The sequence below is a fragment of the Cebus imitator genome, unplaced genomic scaffold (assembly GCF_001604975.1).
Source record: "Cebus imitator isolate Cc_AM_T3 unplaced genomic scaffold, Cebus_imitator-1.0 Scaffold15, whole genome shotgun sequence".
In the NCBI taxonomy this organism is placed as follows: Eukaryota; Metazoa; Chordata; class Mammalia; order Primates; family Cebidae; genus Cebus; species Cebus imitator.
The window spans coordinates 4,392,337-4,409,603 of NW_016107330.1; the positions used below are offsets into that span (position 1 = coordinate 4,392,337).

Below are 17,267 nucleotides of genomic sequence, written 5' to 3' on the forward strand. Positions count from 1 at the left end.
TTTTGAGACAGGGTTGGAGACAGGGTTTTGCTCTGTCACCCAGGCTGAAATGCAGTGCATGTTCACAGCTCACTGCACCCTCCACCTCCCGGGCTCAAGTGATCTTCCTGCCTCAGCCTCTAGAGTAGCTGGGACTACAGGCCTGTGGTACCACACCCGCTAATTTTTGTATTTTTGGTGGAGTTGGGGTTTCACCATGTTGCCCAGCCTGGTTTTGAACTCACGGGCCCATGAGCTCAAGTGACCTGCCTGTCTCAGCTTTCCAAAGTGCTGGGATTACAGGTGTGAGCCACTGTCCCTGGCCTATTTACATCATTACTTCTTATGCCCATCCAGAATTTCATTGTATGCCATTCATGATTTATTTAACCAAGCCTTATGTTGGACATTTAAATTGCTTTAATCTTTTTATGATTATAAATAATTCTTCAAAGTATAAAACTCACTGTATATAAATATGTGTTGACTTATCTGATTATCTTCTTAAGATAAATTTCTAGAAGTATAAGTGTTGTCAAAAAGTTATATACATTTTAACTTTTTATAAATTTTGCCAAACATTTTCCCTTCAGAAGGATTGTACTGTTAATTATTTATACAACCACCAACAGTATATGTTTCTTGCCAGCCTTTTAAAATCCAATATTGTTAATCTTTTTAATATTAAATAGTTAAAAAAAAATCAGTTTTTATAGATGAAAACCAGTCGTCATTACTTCTAATATTTGCATTTTATTCATTCAGGCAACAAATTTTGAGGTCAAGAGGATAAAGGGAAGAAGTAGAATTGCATGCCAGTTAAAATTAATAGAGAAATTTTCTCTGTATAATGAGAAGACTTTAATGTAATTTTAAAAAGAGATATAAACATTTTTTATAAGTCAGCACTGCTGTGATTAAATATTAACAAGTGAGTTTTATAGTCCTCGCTATCTCAGTTCTTCTGATTTCAAATTATTTATAAGTTAAAGTTGTAGGCAAGAAGAAGAGAGAGAAGTCAGTCAGCTGATTCTGTAGAACCTTTGCTCAGAAAGTACTTTTCAGCTCTCAATGCTGCTTCTCAGCAGTAGGGAAAGGTCTGGATCACCAGGGAAATACAACCTGCCACCTGTTTATTACAGTGCTGGAGCTAAGAATTGTTTTTTACATTTTTAAATGGTTGGAAAAATAAAAATGTTTTGTGACATGTGAAAATGATACGAAATTCAAATTTCAGTTCATGAGTAAAGTTTTATTGGAACACATCTGATTGTTCATTTAAATATTATCTATGGCTTCTTTTGCCCCATAATTACAGAGTTGAGCAGTGGTGATAGAAACCATATGGCCTGCAAAACTGCACATATTTGTGTGTGGCCCCTTACAGAAAGTTTGCTGAGCCCTGGTCGTGACGTGTGGGGAAGAGTAGCAGTAGGAGTGAGCATGGTGATGTCTGGTTTCAGGTTTGCCTGGAAGCTGAGTGGTTAATAGCAGTGCATAGGTTTTGGACGAAGTAATTAAAGGTGGGATAGCTATGGAATTGGTTGTCATAGAAACCGATGAGCTAATTACATTCCTCTTCTCTCAGCTACTGCAGGACAGATGAGGACACTGAAGTCCAGAGAATTAAGTGATCTTTTTGAACAGGTTCACTTGTACTCAGATTGGCAGCTTGGTCTGGTGCAAAAAAAACCAAAATTCTCTTTGAGAGTTTATTTTTTCATTCATTTAACCCCTATTAAGCTTTTAGCACATACCAAGCACTGTCTTAAGTTCTGGAACACCATGCTTGGCATACAATGTTTGCGGTATTGTAAACTACTGGTAATACCTCACGGAAATTTTTATTTGTGGAATAAGGGAATACGACAAATGGCATAGATATTTCCACAGGTGAGAAATATGAGATCTATGTGGCTTCATGATGTCCTAGAATATTAGTCCTGGAATCAGGCCAAGAGCCTGTTCCTTGGTTGCTTATTCAGTCTTCCTCCTGTTAGCAAAGCCCAGAGACTCATACTTTTTTGTGTTGTGGACCCTTTTGAGAATCTCTCCAGAAAATACACAAATGCACATATGTACACAACATTTTGCATGTTATTTATAGAGTTATATGGGATTCTTAAATATCTTTGGTCCACAGACAGAATCTCTGAAGAGTGAGAATAATTTGTCCAGTGGCTGTTCACTGGGGACCTACTGTGAACCAGTCAACATTTGTTGTGCATCCGTTGTTGGGAGATTTTCCAGAAACATCGGTGTACTTACAGTATAAAACTTACTCAGTCTAATTTTAAAAGAGAGGGTCTGTTAGTGCTGCTTCGAGGGCTTAAGAGGCCACACTATTTAATTTTTAAATTTGTATTTTAGAATCTCTATAAAAGTAACCTGTGTATTGGGAAATGTGCCCTGGCAGGTGGGATTATTGACATAAAATGTGCTGTCACCAATTAGATTCTCGTTTATTTCCCTTACTCTGCAATTTTCTGACATTTTGGAATACAGTGGTGTATTAGAATAGTTCTTAAAAGCAGCCTGTGATCTAAAGTAATCTGAGGAGTGAAGTAGTTGATACTGAAGATCCATTTTTGTCTGTAGTCACCAGAAAGTTACTTCTGTAGGATGTCAGTTTTATAATCCTCAACAAACCCTTCAGCTGTCGAATTCTGTGACTGAAAAACAACTGGAATTTGAACATACCAAGAAGGTATAGTTATTTTCTAGGTAGCAGTGTCAATAAAATTCTTTATTTAAAAAAGGCTTTCATTGAAACACTTTTTTACCAAGGTGAGGTTATCTTTTTTTTTTTTCTTTATTCCTACTTTTAAATGAGGGGTAAGTTCCTAACAGATTGGTTTGACTACAAATTAGATAATGTATATGAAATTAGGTGATATAGACATCTCTGGCTCAGTTAATGTTAGTTGAACCTGAACACCAAAGAAAAACACTTGGATTGGATGATGATGATGATTTTATTATTTTTATAAAGTAGTTTTAAAAAGATAACCAAGTAGACCTTATCTATCCACCTGTATGTTTGTACCTATTAACTAAATGTCTGAGGTGATAGATACCCTAAATAACCTAATTTGATCATTATATGTTCTATGCATGTATCAAAATAGCACATGTACCCCATAAATAAGTACAATTACTTTATATCAATAAAGATTTCAAAAAATAGATGCTATAGATATTTTCCTCATTAACAAATATAAGTGGAAGTAAAAAAAAGATTTCCAACTCAGTAATCTCTTCATTTTTGCCTAGAATCAGTTCTTCCCCTAATATTAGAGGATACGGGCTGTATTTTGAATCAAGAAAGTTAGAATGATAATAGGAAAGGGTGCAGATTCCAGAACTGACTTCCGAAAGTTCTCTGAGTCAAGGTTTACTGACGGGGACTCAGGAGGTAAATGTGAACCTCCTGCCTGTCTTTTGGGAACAGACAGGGAAAGTGGGAAGCAGGGTGTAGATTACAACATTGGAATTCAACAAGCTACATCCCCAGAAAAATGAAAACGTGAAAAGGAGCCTCAGGAGGTGTGGACAAAGTAGGCCCACTGCAACGGGAGCGTGGACCTCCAAGAGGGACTCAGTCTCCATGGGTTAGAGCCCCAGGTTACATGCAGTGGAAGGGAAATCCGGACAACAGCCAGCGGAAGTGGTTTTATTGCTGTAGACTCTAACTTTGGAGAGCTGGTGTGAGTGAAGATTTCTCTCCACATGGGAGTTGCTACAGTATGAGGAGGTTTCTTCATTACCTTGTCCTAATTCCTGAGTGGTTTCTATCAAAGTAAGTGAGTTACTGCAAGTTTTGATTGAGTGAGGTGCTTATAGGTGAACAGTTGAGGATTCAAATGATGGTATGTTTGCAGTGGCTGAATCAGAATTTTTTTTTTTAATTTACAAATTTGAATTAATACATGTAACAGGTAGATGATAAGGAAGGCTATTAGTTATAACCCTCACTTTCTATCCCCTGAGGTAACTAACGGTTTGGTTTGTTCTTTGCAAACCTTCTTCTATATAGCATAAATATTTTATTTTGAATGTGTATTTAAATTGGCATGAGTACAAAAAGTTGAATTTAGATTATTTTATAGCTATTTCAAAAAGACTGGATTAAATTGAATGGAAATTGGGTGGTATGAAAATTATGTTCTGCTTGACCAAGAGCTACTACCCAGTCCCTGTCAGGTGGTAGAGGCAGAAAGGAGGTAGGGCCTGGTCAGCTTATGGGAGGCTAGGGCTGGAAAGAGGGGTCTGGAAAGGGAGAATAGAAAGGCAAGTTGAGAACTCCTCTCAACAGGACAAAAGGACCAGCCTCCCTCCCCCATTCCCTATCTGCATATTGTTTTGATTTTGGCAGAGGCAGAAATAAGGGAACCAGGTTTGAATCCTGGCTGTGATTTTTAGTGACTTAATTATCCTTTTGAAGTTACCAACCCTCCATAAATTGGCTTATTTGTAAGGGGACTTAGTAATATTTCATAGTTATTTTATAAATTCTTTTTTCCGTTGTTGAGACAGTTTTTGCTCTTGTTGCCCAGACCGGAGTGCAGTGGCTTGATGTCAACTCACTGCAACCTCTGCCTCCTAGGTTCAAACTATTCTCCTGCCTCAGCCTCCTGAGTAGCTGGGATTATAGGCGCCCACCACCACGCCTGGCTGATTTTTTGTATTTTTAGTAGAGACGTGGTTTCACCATGTTGGCCAGGCTGGTCTTGAACTCCTGACCTCAGGTGATCACCTGCCTCGGCCTCCCAAAGTGCTGAGATTACAGGCGTGAGCCACCACGCCCAGCCTATTTTATAAATTCTTTTTTTTTTTTTTGAGATGGAGTCTTGCTCTGTCGCCCAGGCTAGAGTGCAGTGGCTGGATCTCAGCTCACTGCAACCTCCGCCTCCTGGTTTTAAGCATTTCTCCTGCCTCAGCCTCCCAAGTAGCTGGGATTACAGGCGCCTGGCTAATTTTTGCATTTTTAGTAGAGATGGGGTTTCACCATCTTGGCCAGGCTGGTCTCGAACTCCAGACCTCATTATCCACTCGCCTCAGCCTCCCAAAGTACAGGTGTGAGCCACCACGCCCAGCCATAAATTCTTAAGAGTTAAATAACATGTAAAGCATCTAGCCCGCTGCTTGGTATAGTGGTCATTCTCTTCCTTCAGTTCTTTCCAAGTAGGGAGTTTGAATTTGAAAGTTAGGTAACTTGTCAAAATTCATTTTTAATGGTACATAATTAGATACCTTTGCCTTTTTAAAAGGGAATGTTTTATAGATTAAATCAAGGAAAAGATCATTGATTATATGGTAGTATTTCTCTGGGATCAAGTCAGTTGCGTATTTGTTGACCCTTATAAAGATCTGGATATTAATTGATAGTTACAGGCAGCAAAGTTATGTCACATTTTGCAGATAGGTTCTGTGTGTCAGTCACTGAAATTAATTTGATTAGAAACAAAGGTTTGACCAAGTAAGATGGGAATTGTATGAAAACATATTTTAATCTCAGTTTTTAAACATACAGATAAACTCTCAATAAAAATGAGAAAGCTGCAAGATTTTTAGAAATACCTGTGGGGGAAGAGGAAGATGAGGAGGATTTTAGCTTAGAATTCCACAAACCTTGGCTACCTTCATTCAGACTTAGGTTTTCATTCAGAAGACTAACTTGCTTTTCCTATCCTCCTTCCTTTTTTGTCATGTAGAATGTATTAAATTAGTGGGGGAAAGACAGAAGATTAAAGAAAATAAAAATTACAGATTATCCCCCTTCTCAGAGAAAACCATTTTTGACATTTTAATCTATTTAGTTTCAGATTTTTCTCGTATATTCATGTATTCATATACTTAAAACAAAAATGATATACTTGAAAAATACTTTTTATAAATGCTTTTATTCAGTCATCAATGTGTTAATTCCTTTATGCTGATAAATGTATTTCCACAACATCCGATTATTTTTGCTGTCTTCTAATTGCAGAAATAATGCATGTTTATTGGAAAACATTTTCACGTATATAGTTATATCTAACAGGAAATAAATCTTGCCGTATAATCTAATTAATCATTTGTACCACAGTACTTTTTAGTATCTTAGGTTTCAGCTCTATAAGTGGACCATAATTTACTGAGTTCATTCCGTATTGTTTGCCATTTAGCCGTCAATTGGAAGCAATTTATAGTAAACCACACTGCTGTGAACATCTTTGTATATACATCTGGGTACAATTGTCCAGTGATCTCATTAGAATGAATTCCTACAACTGTATGTGCTGGTTTGTGTGTGTATATTTTAAAGGTTTTTTGTTTGTTTGTTTTTTGGTCAAGTGCGGCTAAATTTCTTCCAAATCAATTTGTTTTCTCCTTGGCAGTGTTTTGGGGCAATATCTGTTTTTTTTCACTCCCTTTCCTATCTTTAAAATTTTTTTGTGTGCCCATTTAAAAGGTTAAAATTGTTTTACTTTCAAGTTATTTTTTTAATAACTAAGATTAGTATTTTTATGAGATTTTGGCTGTGTGTATTCGTTGTACTTCTTGATCTGTTTTTAAAAATTGAAGTGTCATCTTTTTCTACAAAAGCAAGTATTACTTTTGCACGTCAGTCAGTGTGACTTAGAAGATGCCTTAGTCTCCTTTGAAACAAAATGAGCTATGTACGAATAAGGAATTGATTCAGCTGTAACAATTTGCTTTTTGCAAATGGCTATATTGACCTGAGGGCCAGGAAGTTCTGGCACAGCCTGTATTTTCATCCTGAGGCAGGTAGATAGACTCCAGCTACCTTCTGAACTGTTGGTTTTCTTGGCAACTATCTGCATTGTCTCTGCAGTCTCATTAGTCTCAGTAGCTGTGCCAGTATTTGGGTGGGGAGTGAGTGGTATTCTGCCATCACTGCAGTGAATTAAAATGAAACATACTATCCCTGAGCCCAGGGGCAGTTTATATTGCAGATGGGGGGAATAATGCCTGTGTAAGTTACTATGTACAGATACTCTCCTTCGTACCTGTGATGATTAAAGTAACTACAGTGCACCTCCTAGCATGGTACCTGTACATAGTAGGTGCTCATTAGATATTGGTAGTTCAGCTGACTAGGATGGTCAAGGAAGGCACGGATAAATAGAAGACAGGCAGATCTGAGTTGAAGCCCGTCTTTATGACAGTCAAACAGGTGACTTTGGGAAAGTTATTTAACTTAGGAACTTCAATTTTTCACATATTCAAAGGAGAGATAATAAACCTGCTACATAGGGTTAAATGAGATAATATGCTAGGCAAGTAGCATTATGCCTGACGTTCATCTTTCAAGGGGAAGAAGGCAGTGTTAGTGCCTGGTAAGGTGGATGCTGCCCCTTGGCAATCATAGGCTTAGACACCCAGGCATTCCCAGAAGAGCAGCACCCTCACCATCAGCAGGGGGAATGGGAGCTTTGTTTCAGAAGAAAAGGTGCAGTAAAGAAAGGTGATTAATGTGGGTAGGGGAGGGAAGAAGGCATGAGTGGTGGGAATCGTGGGGAAGAAATGGAAACATCTAGATTATATCCTTTCTTCCTAAAAATAAAGTAGGAGGCTCATTTCTTTTGCCCAGCACGTCTGTCAGCCAGTTGATTCTGCAGTTCTGTTTCAGTGCCTACTCGGGTGTTTTATAGTCTGGTTTTGGGGAAACGTGTATATGTATACATATATGTACAAAATTAAAGTTAAAAATAGTTGCCAAATAGATGTTCTTTAAAAATGAAGGTTGATAAATAAGTGCTGGAAGCATCTGTGGGAGGAATTGGTGTGGGTGAGAAGGGAAGGCTTCTCGCAAGAGGAGATTTCATTTGACTTCTAAAAGGGGTTGAGGTTTTGGTCCTTTTCTTTATGAAGGGCACTGATATTTCCCAGAGTCTGTTCCATCGCCCTTTCGTCCTTGCAGATGCTCTGGATGGAGCAAGTTTTAAGGGTGAGCTGAGTTTGCAGAAGCATCATATCCTGTCACCCATGTGCCTGATTCACGATGCTTGTTCATTCCTGAAGTCTCTGTCAGCCCTGTGAGGAAGGAACCTGCTGAACTCCATTGCCTGGCAAGGCCAGGACGCCATACTTGGCTAGTGGAGCAACCCAGAAAGCTTGGGATGTGGGTGCTGCTGAACAACACTGCAAGCTGTTTTCTTCTAAGTCACACTTTACGGAGCATAGTTGTTATTTGTCTCTGTGTACATATTTGTAAGCATTTGGAGATACCAAGCATGTTAACTATAGCTTTTTAAGTTTGGGGGAGGGGAGAAAAAAACAAGCCTAAATAGAAAAACAATGAGATTTACACAGTTTTGATTTCAATTTTCACCTTTTTCTTTTCTCTGTCACTTGTTTTGTTTTTATGAAATGCTTTATAATGGAGTACTTGCATATAATGAAAATGAATTATCCTTAAAAGTTAAAAATGGAAACATTTTAAATATATTCCAATTTTAACAACAGTTTTTTATTTCTCTTCATTCTCAAGGTATATTACCCAAATTTGGGATGGATGTGCATTGATGCCACTGATCCAGAGAAGGGAAACTGGCTGCGGTATGTGAATTGGGCTTGCTCGGGAGAAGAGCAAAATTTATTCCCACTGGAAATCAACAGAGCCATTTACTATAAAACTTTAAAGGTAACAGTGTTAGAATTAATTTACCATTAGTTACTCTGCTATGTTTTCCCTGTTTTTTGAGACTGTCTCATTCTGTTGCTCAGGCTGGAGTGCAGGGGCTCCATCACAGCTCACTATAGCCTAAGCCTCCCCGGGCTTGGGTGATCCTCGGACCTCAGCCTCCTGAGTAGCTGACACTACAGGCACATGCCACCACACCTAGCTAATTTTTGTAGAGACAGAGCTTTGCTATGTTGTCCAGGCTGGTCTCAAACTCCTGGGCTCAAGCGATCTACCGGCCTCAGCCTCCCAAAGTACTGGGATTACAGGCACGAGCCACAATGCGGGGCCCTGCTTATGGTTTTCTAATGCTGTCCTTAGTTGTGACTGACAATGACTTTGCACACCTTGAAAGGATTATATTTGGAAGTGCTTCATCCACACACTCAAGGTTCTGTGTTTTAAATATGTGGTTGCCCATGTGTTTCAGGGAGCTAAATCATGAAGATCGTGTTAAGTAATTACACACTGCTCCTTTAAAGATACTGATGAGTTACGCAAGTGGCAGCTGCTTCCCTCCTCCTAAGACACAGAGGCATTAGGAACTGTCTGACTGGCAGATTTATCCAACTGTAAGAAACCATCGATAGCTATCGTGGGTCTGTGTTAATTGAATACACATTGTTAGTCTTTGATATTAATGCAGCCTTGGATTAGCTTTTCTTTTCCCTAAATTTTACTCAGAAAATCTTTCTTCCTTCTGCCACATTTTCCTTGGAGATATTGATTGTTGAAAAGAAGAAGAAAGTCATGTTTTAAGACTGATAATGAGGTTATGTTTTAGGACTGGTAATGAGGTTATGGAGCGCTTTCCGAGACATAAGTATTAGGAAGTGTTGAGTGTTGCTGCATTTCTTCGTTGACCAAGGCCATGTCTCTCCCTCATTTTCATGTATCACATTCTTGAAGAAGACAGATCCTCACATTATACCTGGAGATGTTCTAAGAAGAATCTCGAGCCTGTTAAGATGGATGATTATTGCTTTTTGCAACAGATATGCAAACTTGCTATAAGGCAAATTTCTTTTTATTCACTTACTTCCATTAAAAATGTCATAGATTGGAGAATCGTCTATGAAAAAAATTATCTCCATAGAGTTGAACACTTGGTGAGCACACATTTCAGATAGTGGTGAGCTTTGCAGCGTGCTGGGTTTTGCTAGTGTGGTGGCAGTAGCCTTTGGGAAGTTGAATTAACATGTAGCTGTTTAATTTTCCTTTGCTGCAGCTTTCCTGACATGGTTAGCCAACTAGACTGCCTTTGACCATGCTTATACCCAGGTCCTTGCATCCAATCCCTGCAGGAGATTTTTTTTGTTATACTTTCTTATTTAGAACTTTAAAAACCTTGTTTTCCATTTCGTTCTGCTGGATTGTAGTAGCATGCTTTTCTAGTAGGTATTACTCTACAGTTTTCTTATATCGAAGTTTGAAATTGGATACAAGAATGCATTCTGTTTCTCAAAAGTATTTAAAGTGAGAAATACATATAGTTGAATCAGTGAGGTAGAATCCCAGTAGAGATGAAATACTAGTTAGGGGATGAATATGAGACAATCAAGGTAATAGGAAAGAAGTTTTGAAGGCATGCAAGCCCATGTAGACATTAGGACACTGCAATGCCTTCATTATACTTCAAGTTAAAATGTGTTCATCTCTGGTGCAAATTCCACTGAGTAGCAAGATAGAATAGTGCCTGGGAGAGTGAACTCTGAAGCCAGACTGCCTGGGTTAGATCCTGACTTGCTGTGATCCAAGGCAAGTAGATGTGACCTTACTAGTTTTGTAACCTTAGCTAAGCCCCTCTCCATGCCTCAGTTCCCTCATTGTAAGATACAGGTAATTATGGCATTGACCTCATAGGGTGGTTGTGATGATTGCATGGGTGAATACGGATAGAGCTCCAGCACCTAATAAATGCCAATACATGATTGCTGTTATTTTTTACAAGGTGGTATGGTGTCATGGTCAGGAGTGGGGACTCTGGAGCAGACTCTCTTGTCAGCAAATTTTGGCTTCTAGATATGTGACCACGCAAAGGTACTTAATCTCTCTGTGTCTTAGTCTTCTCATCCGTAAAATGGAGGTAATAATAAGACTGTTTCATAGTTTGTTGTGAAGGTTAGTTAAACAAGTGAATATACAGAGGTTCTGTGAACAGTTCTTAGTCCAGCGTAAGTCCTCAAGTGTTAACTAGCTATACTAGTACTATTACTTTTGTCTGAAATAACGTAGTTCTGATTTTTGTAGACCACCCCTAATCTTGATCTTTGATATTTGCTCAAGTATGTACAAAGCCTTTCACATTTTTTACTAGTGATTATCTAACTCTGTTCTTCTAGATTGAGTGTTCCGTAGGTTAGGTTTTGTGAAGAAATTACATGTGATGCTCTCTGGGCTCTGTATCACCTTGTCAACTTATTATTACAACAGATAATTGGGAAATCTCAACATTGGTTTTGTTTGTAATATGGTTAAAAATGATTTAAATTCCTGAAAGTTAGCTGTTAACTCTGCTATCCATTCATTCCTCTGTTTGTGAGTCTGATGAATATTTATTGCGAGTCTACTGTGTACCGAGTCCTCTCCTACAGTGGTGAACAGGACAGACAAGGTCTCTGGTCTGGTGGATCTTCTGTGTTATAGGGGAAGAGGCAGAAAATAAACAAGTAAATAAGAAAGTAATTTCTGGTGGTGATTGGTGTGTTAAGACAGTAAAATGTGATAGAGACTAGCTAGGTAGGAGAGGGCTGCTTTGTCTCTAGTGAGTCAGGGAGGGCCTTTCTGAGGAAAGATGTTTGAACCCCAGTCCTGGGATAGGAAGGAGACAGCCACGCAAAGTGCTGCTGGAAGAGCAATCCAGGAAGAGGAGTGGTAGGAGCAAAGGCCTTGGAGGAGAAATAAGCTAATGTTTTTGGTTTGTTTTTTAAAGGAATAGAACAAAAGCCCATGTGGCTGGAGGGAGGAGGAGAGGAATCTTAGGAGATGAGGCTGGTGAGGTCCACAGGGATAGATGAGTTTTAGGGTTAAGTGCTGTTCACCCATTGGAGAGCTGAGGCCAAGACCTGACCTATGACTTTTTAAACTGGATTGTAGGTGGGTATGAGTGGCTGTACTTTGTGTGTTTGAGTGATCCTGGAATACTTCTCTCATTTTCTAATATTTTTTAGATTTAGGCACATTTTTCTAATATTCCTTACCCAGTACGGGGAATATTAGAACCCGTGCTTCCTCCCGATTTGTTTGGTAAAATTTCAAGTTTATTTTACATATGCTGATGTTTAAAGAAGAGAACATGGAGCAGATTCTTGGTTTTATACCTTTCTGAACCCAAAGAGAAAGCTGGAAGAGTTAAAAATCTTTGTTGTTAATTTTTTCTTTAACATCAAAATATATTTAAAGAGAGGTTGTTTGGTCTTCTGACTTTTTTTTTTAATGTGGATTTACATTTCCTTTTTGAAGGGAGTAGTTTCTCTTTTCTTTTGAATTTAACTTAAAAATGCTAATCAGTGCAGAAGAAAAAAACAACATACTATGGAAGAAAACAAGCTTTGATTTAAAAAATACATATTATTATTTTTCTCATCATGAGGGTCCATTGGTGTAGCTGTTTTAATATGAAGTTGCGAAGCATATATAGCTCTGTAATATAACCATTTCAAGTTGCTAATAGTTTTGTTTTTTCTTCTACTACTATTTTTTTTTTAAGATGTAGTCTTGCCCTGTGGCTCAGGCTGGAGTGCAATGGCGTGATCTTGGCTCACTGCAACCTCCACCTCCTGGGTTCAAGCAATTCTCCTGCCTCAGCCTCCTGAGTAGCAAGGATTACAGGCATATGCCACCACACCCAGCTAATTTTTTGTATCTTTAGTAGAGACGGGGTTCACCACAGTGGCCAGGCTGGTCTCAAATCCTTGCCTGGTCATCCACCTGTCTGGGCCTCCCAAAGTGTTGGGATTACAGGCATGAGCCACCACGCCCGGTCTTTTTTTGCCTTCTAAGCTCAAGTGATCCTCCCACCTCAGCTTCCTGAATAGCTGTGACTACAGGTATGCACCACCACGCCTGGCTCATTTTTGTATTCTTAGTAGAGACAGGGTTTCACCATATTGCTCAGGCTGATCTTAAACTCCTGGCCTCAAGTGATCTGCCCCCCTCAGCCTCCCAGAGTTCAGGGATTGCAGGCATGAGCCACTATGGTCAGTAATAGATTTGAAAGCTGTTCAGCAGCTAACAAATATATGTTCCTTTTGTTCTAACACTTCACCAGTGCTAGAACTTTCATATTTGATTTTTGGTACAGATTCTGGTGTGTTTTTACTTTGTGTGTTTTGCAGCAACAAGAATATCTTAGGACGTGAGTGCCCTCCCAAGGGGCATTTGTGTGGATATTTAACTTCACCAGGTTGCTAGTTCAGTTAGCACTTCCCTGACAACTGCAATGGAGAGAACAGGGAAACTTAAGCTCTTTTAGAGGAATCTTGAAAATGTCCAGTGATATCTTCTCGCTAGTTCTCTGGTTATGCCATTTCAGTGGGGAATATATGGGGAGTGCGTTTGTCCTCACTCCTTCCCCTGCTCTTTTTTGCTTTGGTTTTAAGACTTTACGTATTTCTGAGAACTGTAGTCATTTCAAATATTAGTTGATACCACCATTTCTTAAATATGTGACTTACAACAAAAAATAGAAAAACTACACATTTCATCTACAGTTTTCTTTAACATAAGCCTGTTCTTTCAACAGACTAGCTCATCAGAATGCCAAAGGTGTTTGTGAGGCTGTTTTCACTCATTAACATCTTGTATATTAAATTTTTTTGTTAGATTTAACTGGTTCAAAAATAAGAGAAAGGCAGATTTTTTCTTCGGTGTGGAGGAGAGCAAAGGAAACAGCTGCCTTTTATTTTAAAGAATTTAGAGTATTTTAAAATTTGGACTATATAAACAGTGAGAGTTCTACAGAGAATTAAATGAAGTAGTATTTACTTTTAGGGGGCTTTATCTAGACTAGAAGGTCTGTTGAAGTGAGGAACTATTTTGTTTCCAAACTGTAGGTGGAATTTCCCTCCCAGAAAAAAACAAAAAACACAAAACACACAGGATCACTCTCTTAGATAACCATTGTGCAATGATCCAAATCAGGAAGCTAACACCAACACATTATTTTATTAGCTAATATGTACATCTTACTCAGATGTAAGTTGTTGTTCCAATCATGCCTTTGTAAAATGTTTTCACATCTGTTGTCAGGTCTCATGTGTTTGGATGGTACCTTAGTCTTTGTCTTTTATAACTTTTTAGTTTTGAGAACTGGTTGGTTATTTTACAGAACGTCCCAGAGTTTGAGCTTCTCTTATGTTTCATCATGATTAAATTCTATGTAAGTATTTTGTGCAGAAATCTACCGGAAGTGATGCCCTGTTTTCTGTGCATCGTATTAGGAAACATATGCTGTTGATTTGTCTTATTACTAAAGTGTTTTTTTCTTTTGTAATTAATAAATATTTTATGGGGAGATACTCTGATGCTATGTATTTTGTTACTCCTTTTACCTACGTTTAGCATCCATTTATGATTGATTCTTGCTTGAATTAATCATTACTGTAATGATTGCCAAATGGCAATTTTCTAATCAACATTTCTTTTTTACTGGTTAGTTGGCATCTCCTTTAAGGAAGAGCTTTCCTTTTTATTTACTTGTTCCTTCCTTCATTCACATCAGGCTGGACTCATGGATTCTCATTTTTATTCAGTGGGTTTTAAATACAATTTTATTTGTACTGATACCCTTGAAATTTTTGAACAGATCAGTCGTTGTGAGAGAAACTAATAAGCTGTTTCCCCAAATTCTAGGGATGTAAACTTTGCACCCAGTGTGTTTTTTCTTCTGGATCTTGTTCTGCGTGGAATCAGTTTGATGGTGGTCCTCACTACTCCCAGTTATACATGGCTTAAGAATGTGATGGTTTAGGAGCATAATGCATGGGAGATACTTCCTGCTGTATTTGAAAGTTAAAATGTAGAAGTTTGATGTCCGGTCCAAAGGGCGAGGCACGGACCTCCCCGGACCCAAGCAGGTTAGTGGCCCCGGGCGGCCTCCCGTTGGAGGCGCTGGGATAGAAACCGCGGCGCATTCGTAAGTGCTTGCGCGTAGTTCCTCCTTGTCCTGTTGAAGTTGCTCTTGGGGTCTGTAACGCGCGGTGGTCTTTATGTTTCAGCACTCTGCTTTCCACGCCACACGCTTTACATTTCTCGACTTTAGATTTCGTGAGCAAAATGGTCCCATGTTTTATTTTTTCCCGTGCGTGGGCCGTCGTGGGGCTTTAAACAGGAAGCTGTGACAGCACCCGGGCTCCGCTGGCCGTCACCTGGCCTTCCTCGCCCCTCGCCCGGCGCCGCGGGTGCGGTCCTCCCTCCAGCAGAGGGTTCCGGGCGCCGGCGCGGCCCGCTTGGGGCCGGGAGCCCTTCCTGCTGGCCGGGTGCGCGCGGCGCCGCCGACAGCTGTTTGCCATCGGCGCCGCTCCCTCCCTCGTCCGGGTGCGCGCCCCGCCCCCGCCAACAACCGCCGCTCTGATTGGCCCGGCGCTTGTCTCTTCTCTCCCCGCAGCCAATCGCGCCGGGCGAGGAGCTCCTGGTCTGGTACAATGGGGAAGACAACCCTGAGATAGCAGCTGCGATTGAGGAAGAGCGAGCCAGCGCCCGGAGTAAGCGGAGCTCCCCCAAGAGCCGGAAAGGTAGGAGCCCCCCGGCCCGCCCGGCCCCGGCGCCACGTCCGCACGCGACGCCGCCCTGCCGCCCCCGCCGCTGCTGGCCTGACCGCGAGGCGGGTCGCGGGCGCGGACGGCGGCGCCCGCGGCGTCTTAGTGACCTTTTCCGGACTCGGCCCGGCCCCGGCCCTGCTCCCGCCCCGCGGTCCCGCTCGGGCCCTGCGATCGCCGCCCTCCTGCCCGGCCGGCCCGGCCCCGCTGCTGAATCACGGCCGCCCCTCGCTCGGGCTGTTTTCTAACTTGTGACTTAGAGCCCTGGCTGCGGAAAGTGCGCGGACGTCTCTCCTGGGCCGGATGCTCTCCCGCGGGCACCCAGAGCCGCGCTCCGCATCCGCGCGCACGGCGGGCGCCCGAGCCTTCTCCGGGCCGGCCTGACAGCACTGCTCCTCAGACTCGGGCCCGCAGCTCAGGACGCGGGCTGCGTCGGCCGCGGAGTCGGGGCGGGGGAGTGGGGGAGGCAGGGGCAGAGACAGACACAGAGACAGGAGGCGGCGGGGAGGGCAGGGAGGCTGCGGGCGCGGTGGGCTTCCGAAAGGATGCCCAGGGGGTTGTGGAAGTTAGAGAGCGTGTTGTTCTGTCGTTTTGACGCAATTCTCATAGTTTTACGACTTCTGATGATTTCGAACAAAAGGTAAAGTGTAGTCACACTTAAAAAGGGAGGGGATAATTTCTGGGTAGGAAAATAGTTTGGTTGGCTGTATCATATTTCCAGCTGGCATACTGACACGTTGGGACTTTTTTTTTTTTATGAAGAATTTTAATGTGAACTCAGGAATCGGTCATAGATTCCAGTTTGAAAATACGCCAGGGCACAGTATGGTAGTTTCTTATTGATACAAATACAGGTTTTTGTTTTTTTTTCCCTCACCTTAAGTCTTAAGTAAATTTTTTAGTCATCTGAACAGACAGGTCCATCCTTTACCCTACATTGCAAAGTGAGTTGTGGAAGATACAGTGTAATTAAAATCATACCGTAAACTCGATTTGGGAAAATATTAAAATCGTCATTAAGGAATGTAGGCAAGAAGTCTGTTTTGATTTTTCAAGTATGTATTCTTTGTGTATCACCACGAAATGGAAATACACTTAACTCACCCATGGAACAGTTGGTAGGCCTTTTACTGAATATGCATTGTCTATTTATTGATGTGATTTAGTCACTGCTTTAGAGTGTTAAATGCTTTTGATCCTGAATCAGATGATCAGAGTCTAGAAAGTTCCCAGTTTTTTTTGTTTTTGTTTTTTAACTTTAACTGGGTACTGGGATTTTGTTATTAGGCTTAGTGCTTAATTGGTTGCAATGAAAACTTTTTATGTAATTCAACTTGTTCCTTTATTTTGTGTTCATTTTGTTTAATGTTACCAGCCTTCCAGGTAAGTTGTGATATGTAGGGGGCTGGAGATGGGGAGGACAAAACTCTCTTTACTGTGCCACTAATCGTAACTAACTCATGTACTTAAATAGATTTGTAGTTTAATAGCAACCTCAGTTTAGTGCTTTTCTCTGTTTGGCATACTTTGGTGTGCATGTTTATTAGAACATACATCATTACTCTTTTGCTTTTTTTTAATCTGTAAATTTATCTTTGTCTTAGTTGGATGTGGGGAAAACTTGAACATATACTTTCTGCTGTATTAGTGATGTGTGAACTTAATATCTGCAATTTTATACCTGCATAGACGTCTGGTGTTTTATATTGACTTAAATAGTTCATATTATTATTCTATTGTTTTGTACTATTCTGGGCAGCCTATAACCCAGAATCCTAGGTTTTAATTAAAAGACTTACACAAAGCTCACTCTTGGAACTTACAGCCTGTTTTTAACAGCT

The 17,267-nt window shown here is 40.5% G+C and overlaps 1 protein-coding gene across 1 annotated transcript in view; it reads left to right on the forward strand.

Moving 5' to 3' along the window:
- The window catches only part of PRDM2 (PR/SET domain 2), a 122,790-nt gene that overhangs the window by 34,757 nt on the left and 70,766 nt on the right, over nucleotides 1–17,267 (forward strand). The window contains 2 exon segments of the mRNA XM_037729863.1: nucleotides 8,477–8,629; nucleotides 15,276–15,402. Coding sequence (XP_037585791.1) covers nucleotides 8,477–8,629; nucleotides 15,276–15,402 — 280 coding nt within the window.